Genomic DNA, 14,663 nt, shown 5'->3' with positions numbered 1-14,663 from the left:
AAAGAAACGGTACGGAGGCACAGCGGACGAGATAACGCGGGCGTCAAGCGACCAATAATGGTGTGGCGTTGACAGTGAAAGTTGTGCGAGAAGATCCGCGACGCACGCTTGCTCGCACTACTGTACTCTCTCTCTCATCCGCACAGCCGTCCCTCTCCCGACACACATCCTCCTCACCGTCCCGTTCACGCGGGCACGTAGCTAGCGGTGCACGTAGACAGACAGACTGTAATCGCGTGTCAAAAAAGAAAAAAGAACAACTTTGTAACGGCTCGCCACAGAGGTGCGGAGCTTCTTCGCGAGCCGGCAAAGAGAGCGATATGCGCATAGTTGTTAGGCGGAGAAGAAGAAACAAAGTTTTCATTTGCAAACCGAAGAACATGCGCGGGGATGTGGCGCACGCGAGGCCCGAGGATGATCGCTCCTACGTCGCCTTCGTAGCCGCCACGGCAGAGAATTGCGGAGACTTTGAAATGACTCTCCCAGTAGTGCCTGTCAGCGACGACGACCCTGCTTCTCTTGTAAGTGAGACGGGAATGTCCCTTTCTAACGACCATCTTTTCCTTCTTCTCTTTATTTCTTTCATGTTGTTCTTTCTCTCTCTCTCTTGTATTTGTTTTTACTTCGCGTTATCGTTTGCACTGATTTGAGTTCCGATATGACCTCAGCAGCTTCATTCATTAGCAGGACGACAGGGATCATGTAAAGATGTTTGTCTTGTGCTCATCGTTCGGAAAAGGGAAAGTGCACATCATGAAACCCGTCAGGACAGCGACGCTGACGCTTCCACACGTTCTTACAGGAGTTGATGTTTGAGGGTTCCCTCGATAAGCGCGTCTAGGCAGTATGTAGTATGGGGAAGGCATGTTCAGCTAAAGAACTCGTCCCAAGCGTTTAGCAACTTCCCTTTAGCTCTCTTTCTCTCTCTTCGCCCTCTGCTCTGCACCAAGGAATTTCACTTGGGTGAATATGTTCGGCCGTATAGGGGGATAATACGAACTAAGCGAGTTCGAGGATTCCCGCCCGAAAGCAGGCCAGAGGAGCTCGCGCTTCCCCGTCTACCGATGATACATCCGAGTAGGACCACGTGGTACACTCTGGGACCGCCAAGCCGAGGCGTCCAGTGGTACTACTCCAGTACCAGTTATAGTCGGTACTACCACTGGTACTGACTGACTCTGACTTACTGCGACTGACTGGTACACCGACCGACTCGCTTGGTTTCACGTTTCCCTTGACTTATTGAATATATTGCATGATTTGCCTTGGCTTGGGTGTCTCACCAATAGAAACTTGCTTACATGTTCTGGCGTTTCGCGCTATCGCGGATACCATCCTTGATGTCAAACTCTTCTGTCTTCGAGCTGTTTTGCCTGCCTCCACTGTATGTTCTAGAAACTTCGGGCTCGAGACCTCAATAGCTATGTCTTTTGTACCAAACTTGCTCGAAACGTCTGAGCAGTCGTGACTTCATCGCATTTAGGGGAACACCAGACCAAGGAGAGACCCTAGAACAATACCGCAGAGTCAATCTGACGTTTAGCGTCCTTAATAAAAAGATGTCGAAAGCAACCATCATCGGGTTTTCGAAAATCCAAGCGCATTAGTGCCTTGCGGTCTCCGAGATACGTCGCTCTTCAGTACTATCCAAGTGGTACTATCAGTGTGTAAGCTTGTGTCATTCGTACAAGTTCTGACGCTTATATAACGGTGGTCGAATAGTTGTGCTCCGCCTTCCAGGAGGTCGTCGATTTACATCAATGGGACGAGAAGGTTCCAGATTGGTGAAGAAAAAAAAAAAGATAAGGGCGGGGAAAAGGATGGCTGGGAGGGGCGATGATATAATGATGATGATGATGACGCGGTGGGTCGGGCAACGTTGCGACGTCAGCCCGGCCTTGAACTTGGCGGGCGATAGCGGGTCTAGGTTATCTGCTCGGAGCAGCATTTATACCAAAAACCCGAGGTGTTTGAACCGACCCGATCGCCATGGGGGTTGCGGAGAGATGCGTTGAGGATGCACTAGAGTGAGGTTTGTCACCCGCCCAATCCTTAGCGGTTTTTTTTTTTCGTTCTTTTTTTTTTCATGTTATCGTTCGTTACTACATGATGCGCCTGAAAGATGCCCGAGGTTGCTTATCGGAGGGTTAGGCCGTAGCCCCCACGGCCTCATTCTTTTAATACTCCTTTTTTATATACATGTGTGTGACGTCGCTTTTACTTAGGGCGCTTCGGGGTGTGTGAGTTACCGTGTGCGAGCGCGTAGATGATAAAGAGGCTTTGTAAAAATGACAGCGCTGGCGGCACGTAGGCGCAGAAAAGGACAGTGATCGGCGACGACTGCACTAGCCGCGACCGTAAAGAAACGAGCGGCTGTGATCCGATCGTTCCTACCCTGGCACCGGTTATGGTCCAAGCGGACCTCTACGATGGAATTGTAGACCGTGGGAGTTTCTCTGCAACGGTCAGTTGTGATACCGTGAATATTCGTCGTGAATATCGCGTTACGTATGACGACATTCTCTTTTGTTTTTCTTCGTTTGAGTGTTTCTGATCACAGTTGCTTTTGGTTGGCTTCTGATCGCAGTGCCGCTTGAGGGCAATTCCTCACTTCGTTCTTTTTAGTTTACTCTGCGTTGCATTCAACCCTTAAGGCCGAACTTTAGCAGGAGTCGCAATCGTCATGGTCATTCTGCGGGACTGAGTAACGTTTGGTTACTATTGGATAACTTTTCGGCTTCATTTCTTTCTTTATCATGATTTCATTTCTTAAACGAGGCTGACTCACCTCTGTGCACTGTTGATATTAATCTCTGCTCCGCACTCTTCACGAATGCGAGCAGTTCGTAATAAACGTGAACTGTATATACGTGTATACTACGGGCGAGTGATGCTTCCCACGAGGCTACAGCGGCTTTTGCTGAACGTCCGAGACGGTTCTTGGCACACCTTCAGGGAAAGCATGCGCTCGCTACCGAAAATACACTAAGCTAAGCCTAACAGGCTTAGCTTAGTGTATTTTAACTAAGCTAAGCTTGTAACTAGGCTTGTACTAAGCTTGTAACTAAGCTAAGCCTAACAGGCTTAGCTTAGTGTCTTAGCTTAGCATGGCGTCATATGGCCACTAATCTAAAACACACGGCTTCGCAGGAAGGGGTTCTCAACTGCCACTGTCCCTCTGTTGCAGGTGTTTCGTATGATGGAAGATGGATCGCTGGACCTCAGCAGCCTGCGCGAGTCGGACTTCGAGCAGCTGGCCGTGTACCAGGTGCGAGACCAGGCCTGCGAGGAAGGCCTGTCCAACAGGGCGGAGGCCTCCCTGCCTCGCAACCTGCTGCTCAAGCCCTCCCAGACGCTCAGTGACGTGAGTAGTGGCCCTTTCCCGTATACTGGCTATGGCTTGATGTGACTCGATGTGGCTGCGCACGTCGAGCCAGTTGCTGGCTGATGCCAAGTAAATCTGGCCAACTAATGGTGGCACCAGTAATCGCTCAAGTGAAGATCAAGTGTTTATCTGCACATGCTGGGGCTTGTCACTTGTGTTTCACCCCGAGAGCCACGTACCTGTGCATTTTCCATGTCGTATCTATGTGCAAAAATAACTACGGCATCATTCGTTGGGCAAAGTGTCTCGCAGGAAAGCTAGCTTTACAATTCATATCACTTTACCTTCCCTCTCTCTTCCCAGCGTGGGTAGCAAACCGGATCTTCCCCTCTGCCTCCCTTTCTTCTGTCTCTCTCTAGCTTTACATTGGGGAAAATGGCCTACTGCATGCAACGAAACTTCGCTTCGGCTAAATTGGTTATAAATGAGTTAGTAGTACCTACTATTAAAGCGATCTTTGCAAACCTGCAGGTCTGGTAATTGTACCATTTCTTCATTAGCAGCCTCTAAATAGCAGCTAAGCAGGCGACGCGCGCACCTTAGGGGATATGTAGTAAATCTCAGCACGTGGCCTTCGAGATTTTTTTTTTTTTTTTTTTCAGCGCAACACGGGCAGTCGCGGGTGCCGCCTATCTCCGAGGTCACGCCAATGAATTGCGCTGCATTTTAACGTTAACGCGCCACTTCCGGCGAATGGTAATGGCGGCGTTTTCTAAAGTTTCGGCGTCGAAAACGTCTATTTCTTTTTGCCAGGTTTTCTTGACGTAACCAGTCGTATTTCAAACGTAAATTTGGCACGGAGGCTGCTCTATGTCTATAGAAGTTCTGCAGATGACAGTGCAGGGTGTGGTCAGCTCCGCACTGTAATCCAGCGCGCAGAAAAAAAAAAAAAAAAACGGCACGCAGTGAAGGTAAGAAAAAAAGAAAGAAGCAAGCGCAAAGGCTAGCCTACAGCGGGCTAGCGGGAGGGTACAGCTATAGCAGTGTCGGGGCGGCGCAGTCGCTGATAGTGTTTGGAGTGACACAGTTCCGCGATAACCGAGCGCTATAGGGTGCCAGCGCTAAAAAAGTCAGTGACACCCTTATCGCCGTTCAAGGGCACCGCCGTGAACGAACGACGCAGTGTTACATCAACAAAGCGCGGCGGCGCGACCGTGAACCCCCTCCGATTTCGGCCACGGTCGCCACTGCTGCTTTCCGTCCGGTTGCGACATCGCCGCCAGCATCGTGTTCGAGCGCGTCGTCTTAACGACGCAATGGCACACGTCACGCACAGGCGAGCGAATGTCGGTCAGGTCACATCGCGGCTATAGGAGCAGCGGAGAAAAGTCTTCGGGTTGTATAACGGAAAAATGTCCCCGTCAGAGAATCGCAGGCGGCGCTCGTGCAAGCAAGTGGGTGAGAAAATTGGTATTGGCCTCGGAGAAGATAGTGGGCCTCTTCGATTATCCGTTCCCGATAGTCCCGGACTGCCCGAGGTGGTGCTTTCATCCAATGAGCGTTGGGTATGCAGCGTTTGGGACAGTCCGGGACTGTCAGGGACGCATAACGTACCGGAGAGGTCCAGTGCTATATAGACCAAGTGTGCGTTCAAGCTTTCCATGCTGACGACAGCGCCAGATCATAGCCTAGCGAGTGAAGGAAGCATATCTTGTAGGAGACGTTACGTATCACGGTACCCTCTCCTTCGTTTATCTTGAGGCAAGAACTTTCTTGTTCTACAAATGTAGTACATCCGCGCTTACGGTGCGCATGCCGTAATTTATGCTCTATAACGCTGCCGTGGATCGGGCAAGGCCTCACTTATCAAGTTTCGAGCGAGCCATGAAACCGGGCGTGCGTCTGCTGATGTTGTGTCGTCTCGTTTCCGTCGTAGAATCCAAGCAGCGCTGACTTCGTCGGAAGCCCTTGTAGGAAGCTGGAACAATCACAGACTGTACGCTCGCTCAATTCGCTTCCATCAACGCAACACAACAGGGCAGCTCTTGCTTAGCGTTCTTTCTGATCGGTGTGCTATTGTTTCTAGCGACAATCTAAATTTGGCGACTCTCTTGCACAAACACAAAGTACGCTGCTCAGTGCTCACTGTCTGCTTGCACGTACACACGTGTTTGCCGGGGAAAAGAAAAGTGATTCCAATCAACGCCCCACAGCCTTCAAAAAGAAGTAACAACAACAACAACAAAAAATCCTCGCCAGAACCTGAGTGGCCCCCATTGTTATTTTTGTAGGCGTTATCAACCAGTGGCTACTTTCTAGAGCGCGGCGCAGCGCTGTAGCATTGCTTGCTTGCGTGAAATTCGCCCTAATCAAACAGTTTATCCTGTCGCCTGTTCTGAGCGAAAACGCTCAGTAAGCCTGATAAGCAAAACATAACAAGATGACGGGCAAACCCTACGCCAGCCGCCTACTGCTCGCGCTTTGGAGCTCTTGACTCAGTACCCGTCTATATAGTTGGTTTAAACATTTAGCGTCTAGTAAGTCTTGCATACTGCTCCACGCTTGAGACGCAGTTGGCGTCCTTGGTTAGCGATTTTCGGCAGCCGGCGGGTCGGTCTTTCTCAACACTTTTCCCGGGACACCTATAGTAGACCACCAACAATGGCGGAACGGCCAGACGCAGCAAGCGATCGTTCGAATAAGGCAGTTAAAGGGCGTTTTATGTGAGAAGGGGGCTAGCACGAAGAAAGAAGGAAGGAGAAAGGGTCAGGAAAAAATATGGTGAATTATTATAGGAGCTGGATTGGGCAAATACAATGGAAAAGCTTAACCATAGTAGAAAGTGAGAGGCCGGCCGGAAAAGCATGTATCCGCCCTGCTGCTTTGCAACATGGGCAAATGGTTATGGAGAGACATGTAAGGGAAGATTGAGTGATGGTGCAATAACGCGCTGATTGTATAGTGGTCTGTCCAATGTACGGTATGTGCAAAGCGTGCAGTTTTTTTGCACTTGCACACATGCATGAGTCACGAAAGGGCTATAGAGTCTTGCCAGTGAAATGAAAGTGTTTTAAGCATAGTCCTTGTAGAGTGCATGAACATAACGATCTCTCCTTGTGCCCGCAGGTTCTGGGCGTCTGGAGCACGGACTACATCCCGCGAGGCACACGGTTCGGCCCCTTGATGGGCGAGGTGTACCGCAAGGATGAGGTTCCCGCCAACGCGAACCGCAAGTACTTCTGGCGAGTGTACGACGGGCCCGATTCGTTCCACTACGTGGACGGCTTCGACGTCAGCAAGGCCAACTGGATGCGTTACGTGAACCCGGCCTACTCGAGCGAGAACCAGAATCTGGTCGCCTGTCAGGTCAAGCAGGACATCTACTTCTACACCGTCAAGCCCATCTACCCGAACCAGGAGCTCCTGGTCTGGTACTGCCGGGAGTTTGCGGAACGACTCAGCTACCCCGTCACCGGAGAGCTTATGCTCCAGAGGATACGTAAGTGTCTTTGCCCATGCATTTCTCCCTTAACGTTTACGTGGGTTGGTTGGTACACGGCCTGTTAAGAAACAACGGCGCGAAGGTCGAACACGGAGTCCAGGAACGACCCAACGAAGTGAGGTTACCTCGTTACTTCACTCTGTGTTCCATCTTTGAACAGTTTTTTCTGAACACGCAAGTTGCAGATTTACAGTTTTTCGCTAGGAGCACACTCTAACGAGCTAAAATGTGTTTGATGATTGCTCATGCCAGCATCGGTGGCGCCGCCCAAACCATTCTCGAAACTAGCAGGGACGCTTTTCGACCAGTTGTGAGTGCTTCTGCTAGCCTTGTGGAAAGAGCCATTAGAAAGTCGCTTTTCATAAAGAGAAACTGTATTTGCAGCTCTGGTGGAGTAGCGTATATATGTCGGGTATTTATTGAGATGCATGTATGCAACAAGTGACTATGCATAATCCTTTGATTATAGCGTCGACACTGAGCAGCTTATCGCACGCGATGCGGTGATAATGAAGTCCCATAACGTTTTGATGTATGACTAGTTAAACTGTTGCATGCTTAAGAACTTACATTTTATATATATTCTTATCAGGTAGGCGATTAAACCAATGACCACCATTAGTAAGCCTATTGCCATGCACAGATCAGGTCAGACCACCATGCACAGAACAGGTCGCTAAAGTTACAGTGGCAGAGCAGCTTCGCCTATAAGGGAAGCACATTCGAATGCGAAATCGCGATTAAGCACGTTCACTCTTCTCTTTGGTCGCGCAGGGGAGCAACTGCAGCCAGCGGTCAAGGATGACGCCTACTTCTCCCGGCCGCACCAGCTGACGCCGCCCGAGGGCAGCACTCGCAGCGACGAGGGCTACCACAGCAATGGCGGTCCTGAGGACGGCCTCACGCCTCCCGAGGACAGCAGTGACAGCGACAGCGACAACTATGTGCTCGACTTCAGCGTCAAGGCCAAGCGCAAGCAGCCGTCAACCGGCGGCAGCGACAAGGCGGAGAAGCGAGACGACAAGTGCGAGTCGGTCGCCGTCGTCGCTGCCGAGCAGCAGCAGCAGCCCGACAAGTCGTCGCAGAACGAGTTCCGGAAGGTCAAGATCAAGATGCCCAAGGCGTACCACTACCGCAGCGGCGGGCCCACCACGCCGCCGCCCGCGGTGGTCACCACCAGCGACGAGAACCCGAGGCCCAACAGCTCGAGCTCGCCGGACGCCGCCTCACGACGGCACGACGACGAGAAGCGACTGGGCGCGCTGCACGAGCCAGCCAGTCCCAAGTACGCCAGCGCGCCCCGGTTCACTGAGGACGTGCTGGAGCGTAGCGCGAGCTCGGCCTTCTCCACCTACGAGGGCATGGGCCAGAGGATCTCACCGCAGAGCCCCAAGGGTCCTCCGGCTCCTGGCATTCTCGAGAACTTGCTTCTGCAGCGGTACCAGGAGCGCGCCGCCGCGGGCCCCGAGGCGCCCGCGTTGCGCCGCGAGTCGCTCAAGGAGCCCGTGCGGGTCATCGTGTCCAGCGACGTGTCGCAGCCGGCCGCTCCGGACACCTCGGGCGAGGGAGGCCACCAGCCGGGGCCACCGCCGCCGCTCGTGTTCCCGCACAAGAAGAGCATCCGCTACCACCCGGGCAGCAGCAGCAACGGCGGCAGCCCCGAGATGCACAGTCCCGACTCCACGGACAAAGCGCACCAGCAGCCCGCCGTGTCGTCTGCCGTCAGCCCCGGCTACGGCGTTCCGGGCTCGGCGCCGGCGAACTACCTCTACATGAACGGCATCGCCCCCATGTTCTCGCCGGCGCACTTCAATATGTACGCGTACTCCGTTCCCGAGACTGTGCACTCGTCGCTCGCGTCCCCGTCGGCGGCCATGCCACCCTACCCGAAGTTGCCCGAGTTTGGCGGGCACCATGGACCTCACCACGCGATGCTGCCCATGTCCGCGGAGAGCGGCAAACTCCCGCCGTCCGGCGGCAGCTCGCCCGGAAGCAACAGGCCCTACTCGCCGGGCTCCAACCCACGGGGTTACCGGTCGTTGCCGTACCCGCTCAAGAAGAAGGACGGCAAGATGCACTACGAGTGCAACATCTGCTACAAGACCTTCGGCCAGCTGTCCAACCTCAAGGTGCACCTGCGCACGCACTCCGGAGAGCGACCATTCACGTGCTCCGTGTGCGGCAAGACGTTCACGCAATTGGCCCACCTACAGAAGCACCACCTGGTGCACACGGGCGAGAAACCGCACCAGTGCGACGTCTGCAAGAAGCGCTTCAGCAGCACCAGCAACCTCAAGACGCACCTGCGGCTCCACTCGGGCCAGAAACCGTACGCCTGCGACCTCTGCCCAGCCAAGTTCACCCAGTTCGTGCACCTCAAGTTGCACAAAAGGTTGCACACCAACGAGAGGCCGTACACTTGCCAGACATGCAAGAAGAAGTACATCAGCGCCTCGGGTCTGCGGACGCACTGGAAGACCACGTCGTGCCAGCCTAACATGGTCCTGGACATGGAGCTCGACAAGGGTCCCAACGGCTACGACTATGGTCCCATGGAACTGTCCCCTCCGCCGTCCCAGGCGATGGAGAGGCACCCCGCGGGCCTGTCTCACCACGGGCTCGGCCCGGCCAGCCCCGGCGACGAGTACCCCCCTGCGTTACACCACGCGCCGCCACCACCTTCAAGCAAGGAGAGCGACTACCCGTCACCCTACCACCGCTCCGACCGGCCCAAGACGTCGGTCATCAGCAGCGGCCCGGCGTCGCCCGACGACGACCTCTCCAAGAAGTGCCACCCGACGCCCGACAGAGACAAAGAGTGACTGTGCGCGCCTGCGTGCGCTTCTCCGCGCAGATGGTTTGTGCGCGAACTCTGTACAAAGCAAAACTCAAGTCATGGGCCCGGGTGGCCATTCTCACAAAATCGCGCAACGCGACGTCGGGCGCGCGCGTGCTCGGTATCTCTCTCTCACCGGTCTTTGATCGAGACCGTATTTATTGTTTCGCGCGGCCGAGACGCGGGGGGCTGCGGGCCGGCCGGCCACTATTTCCATACACATTCCAGGAGCGGCGGTGCGTCTTGTTTCCGTGGAGGAAGGGAAAGAACTTAGGAGGGAGCTTGACTTCAGGCAGCTTGACTCGGCAAAGCCAACATCCTCTATACTCCTGTGACGCCGCGTCCCCCTACCCTTCTCTTACTCGCTTCGGGGGACAAATCGGCGCGTTGACTCTTTGGAATTGGGCCTTGCGCGTGATTGCCGAACCGTTCGTGGCCGGTACTGGAGGGAAATCTGACGCTATCGTTCAGAATGAAGTCATGGGAATAATGGGCGTAACAAGTATTTCGGTGATTTAGCACTGACCTCGTTGAGAAAGCACACTGCACTTCGTTTTTTGTTGCGGAGCAGTGTTGCCTGGTGTGCCTCAGTGAATTTATTCAGAGCACTTAAGCATTTTTACCATAGAAAAAATTTTTATCGCGTTTTCTCCTGATACAAATGTTATCAGATACTAAACGAGGCTAATCTTTGCCAGACAAGCGAAAATTGCGATGAAGAGTGATCTCCAAGAAGGTTCGCACGAGAATCCACAATTTTGCCCAGGCCATTAAAAGTGCGAAGTTTAGGCAGCTCTTTAGATTGCCCAACTTTCCCATGCTGACTCAACAGGCACACTGACGGTGCACGCTGACAATAACGTCAGGTTTTCCTCCATAGTATTATTACGAAACTGTGGTTCAAGGTGTCGTTTCCTTCGTGGTAGCTCTCAGTGGCACTCGTGCCACGGATCGGCCCTGGGCGCGGTTAGGGTAGCCTCCGTGGATGGAATTTCTTGCCTCCGTGGTAGCCACTCTATCCACACTCTTTACAACCTGAGCGAGGCGGCTAGGAGCTACCACTGGCCTGTCACGCGGAAAGGACACATTTTTCCGAGATCGTTCCTTCCTTAATTTTATCGCTAGGCTTCAAAATTGTCACGTGATGCTCCCTCCTAGCTTTACGATTGTTATATAAGTATTTCTTTCCTTCCTCCGTGCTCGTCTCGTCTCTTGACGGCCCCAATCCTCTCACAATCTTCGTGCAACATCGACATCATCCACGGATCGTATACAGTTCGCTTCTCTTGCTACGCATCGTGCTCAACGCGATCGTGCATCGTGCTCGCTCAGTGCGACTTGGTTCCAATCAAAAAGCGCCACTCGAGGCGGTTCTAGAAGAGCCAGTTATCGAAGTATAGCGAAGTGACCAGGCGCTTGATAACGCAGACCTAGGAAGTGATCGTGTGGGTGGTGTCGTAACATACACTTCCTCGGGGTTCATCGCTCGCTTCCGTTGTTTTTTCCCCTTCCCCCCTGTTTTTTTATGTCAATTTCCCCCGTGCACACGCAGTCTGGGAAATCGCTGGCTGCCGGTCAGTTGGCGCATGCGCACCATTCCGCTCCTGCCCATTTTTAAGTATTCCCACCGAAAGAAGCGATGCTGTTATCTGCGGTATCTATGAGGTAGTCCTTTGTCTGTCCGCACAAATCATGAGCCATTAAGATGCGGTCGCTCCAAGCGGAGAAAACCTCGCGCGGCGAGCTGCTCGCGTCCACAGACGCGCCAATGTTGGCATGGCTATCACCGTGGCTATCACCCTGGCTATTACCGTGGCTATCGCTGTGGCTATCGCGTGGTAGCGTCAACGAGCCGTTGGGATTTATCTCCGCGCTCTGGGACCAGGTGGCAGCAGTGCTTGTCACCGCGGCTGGTACCAGCGATGATTCCTCGCGGAGTCGCGAGAGGGCGTGCGTTCTTGCCGCGCGTGGTTTACCGTCTAGTGTGGTCGCACCTTTACACTTTTCATTACGACAACGTGGCTTCGAATTGAAAAGATCACCCAAAATCGAAACAGTTTCGAGCTGTCGCTGACGGTGATAAAAAGCAAGGAAACTGACGATAAAGCGTGAGTCCTATAGTTTGTGATAGTTACGTGCAGACAAATTAGAACAAAAATCGGCCACGGCGGCCGTATTTTGATGGAGGTGAAATGTGAAATACTCGTATACTTAGATTTAAGTGCAAGTGAAAAGATGTCTTCAGTTTGGATCAGCTACGGAGTGATACAATCTCTCCCTAGATCTCTCTTATTGGCACTAAGAAGGAAAATAACAAAATGCCCGCAGTATGTTTAAGTACTTGTATGATGACATGTTTAATGATTTATTCGTGAAACCATTCGAGAAGGGCATGTCTTCTCTAAGCACACTCTTGAGGACACCCGAACGGGCTAGTACAAGAATACGACGCAAATATTTCTTGCTTTTCTCACCTTGCTCAGCGATTGGTCGATCCCGTCTCAAGTGACCCAGCAGTTACGGCAGTCTGTTTTCTACAAACGTAAGCGGCCATATTCTGCGCACGAGTGTTCTCGCCACAGTTGCGAATCCTCCGTTCCAATCCTGAAACACTGTGTCGTTTTAAGTGACGAAAGCAAGGGAAAGTTGTCATCTAGCATAGTGCATAATGAAGCTACAAAGAATATTTACGCTTTCTTGTTCTGAGCAATCTAGTTTTCTTTGTAGCTTCATACCACAGCGTGGTTGATGACGTCTTTCCTTTGTTACGAAGCCTTACCCCACCTCACGGGGCTCCGCAGAGTTCATTGGTCAATAAATGTTCCACGCTTGCAACTGTCGATTAAATCGCATTCGCGCTGCCACGTCATAGCTGCCAAGGCAGAGCGTCTGCCTCCGAAAGAATGGTGGTGCTAGGCTCCATTCCCTGGCCAGAACGAATTGTTTGCTTGAATTACGAAGCTGTATTTCTGACGAACCTGTGCTGCTTTCCTTTGTAGATTTACGTCACAACCTTCCTCATTTCTACTTAACCTTGCAGGGTTCCGAAGAAATTGTTTCGTAAATAACGAAAACATAAAAAAATAAAAACAGCAACCGCTGCAGCCGCACTTCGTGTATCGAACGGGTGGGCCTTATTATTATTTTTTATTTTTCTTTAGAATTTGAAAGTTTACCTCACGCGATGATTACATTTTCTCTTTCGCGATTTCGACTGCGCGGTATTGCATTTCACAGCATGGGGAAAGATGAAAGGAACGTCCCCACCCGAGGTATTTATTGTCACAAAACACGCTTGTACATATAGTTGAGAAGAAGAAGAAGAAAAAAAAAAACACGCGCGGGAGTCGTGTGTGACGGGCATGTGTAAATGTCGTTCGTTCAAGCAGTGCGGACAGACACAGAGACGCAGTTTGAGCGACCCGACAAGGGGCGTCAAACACATTCACACAAGAACACTTGCACAGCATTTCACGTCTCCAACAAACAAACAAAACAACACAAACCCCCAAATGTTCTTGCGCCGTACTACGTGTGATCTTAGTCCTTGTCTCGTGAGCCAGCTCTGGCCGATATTATAGTAGTAGTAATCGTCGTACCTTGGAGATATGATGGGTTATTTATCGTCCTCGACAAAACAGACTGGTGGATCAAGTATATTACGCTCGATATATTCCTCCCCCCCCTCCCCCACTTTTCCCTTGCCCCCGTCCTTTTTAAATCGTCAGATATATAATATAAAATATTTTTGTTCTCTCTTACGCCGCGCGTAACCGTGTTCGACACACGTTCTGTTCACGCCACCGCTCTTGGTCAAAATTATATATATATCTCTCTCTGTTTCTCTCTCTGCCATCTCGACGACACACATCAGAATAGCGAGGCGAGTCCGAAGAAAACCGCAATGAAACATTCTCAACAGGCAGCAACACGTCCATAGCAACCGAACACCTGGTTACAGCACACTGTTTCTCAAAAGTGAAAACCAAAGCTCGAATTATGCTCTCTGGTGCCATCCTCTCTTCTTGACAACGCTCTGTTCGCTCGAAACATTGCTTAATTTGTCATACATTTGACTGAAAATAGAGCTGTCGTTACATGGAGACAAAGTCGGCATTGGATCCAAGGGATTTTTGTGGATTGGTTTCCAGTTTCGTCTTCAACTCTTCGCTGCTGGTACAGTGATGACCCGGTTCGCTACGATCAAGGCCGAAGAAAATGAGCCGTGATGTTTTGATCTTAATTTAGGCCCGCCATGCTTCTGTAGACCTATATTCGATGCCTTAATGGACAATGGACAAAAGTAGGCCATTCAATTCAAATAAAAGTGCAAGAAATTTACTGATCCGGGTTGTCGATGTTAGCACTTCAGAAGAATAGGTGACGTGTTGTTCGCCTGTCTCTACCAGATTGCATGCCTGGCTTACCTTTCCCGGAACACAGACTTACTATAGGTCCAGTTCTTGCCAACATCCCCGACACCTGTGTTCGACGTAAGCACCTTGCAGTTTGCAATGACGTTACTATAACTGCTAAATGGTTAGCGAAGACGATGCAGTTGCAAGGGTTAAGCTTACAGATCTCGTATGTACATTCCTCGCCTAAGACATTTTTTTTTTGAAAAGTGCAATTGACAATTCGTGTGCCGTTATTATTTTCTTTTTTTTTTGCATTGTCTGCATTTCTGGTTAGCGTCTTGTCGTCTGTTCGTCGTTAATAAAGTGAGAAAAAAATATTGGAAGCTTTCTATACTAAGAAGAGGGCGCATAACATATTTGTTCTTGCTCATGTGAACCTATCTGCCGACTGTTGGTGTTTGCTTCTTCTATGGCGATTACTTGAACAGGAAATGGAATCATAACATTTTATTAATGTGACATTGATAAGTCACAAGCTGAAAAGGACGCACGAAAACAATAACATGTTTAACATTTCCTGCATTTCGATTCGACCAAAAGTCAAGTCATTGCGCAAGTCTTGCCTAAACTTCTCGAACCACA

The 14,663-nt window shown here is 51.3% G+C and overlaps 1 protein-coding gene across 2 annotated transcripts in view; it reads left to right on the top strand.

Moving 5' to 3' along the window:
- LOC119462663 (PR domain zinc finger protein 1) overlaps positions 1-14,384 on the top strand; it is a 137,463-nt gene extending 123,079 nt beyond the window's left edge. Inside the window, exons 1-4 of one of the 2 annotated variants that reach the window (XM_049672051.1) lie at positions 291-521; positions 3,188-3,364; positions 6,452-6,824; positions 7,602-14,384. In XM_049672051.1, coding sequence (XP_049528008.1) covers positions 321-521; positions 3,188-3,364; positions 6,452-6,824; positions 7,602-9,649 — 2,799 coding nt within the window. In that variant the 5' untranslated portion in view covers positions 291-320 and the 3' untranslated portion in view covers positions 9,650-14,384. Of the gene's footprint in view, positions 1-290; positions 522-3,187; positions 3,365-6,451; positions 6,825-7,601 lie in introns of those variants that run through there. The other variant, XM_037723973.2, reaches the window with a different exon arrangement.
- The last annotated feature ends 279 nt before the right edge of the window (positions 14,385-14,663 follow it).

This window comes from Dermacentor silvarum, chromosome 8 (genome assembly GCF_013339745.2).
Source record: "Dermacentor silvarum isolate Dsil-2018 chromosome 8, BIME_Dsil_1.4, whole genome shotgun sequence".
Lineage (NCBI taxonomy): Eukaryota > Metazoa > Arthropoda > Arachnida > Ixodida > Ixodidae > Dermacentor > Dermacentor silvarum.
The sequence above is the reverse complement of the archived record's forward strand: the minus strand, read 5'-3'. Positions and strand labels throughout refer to the sequence as shown.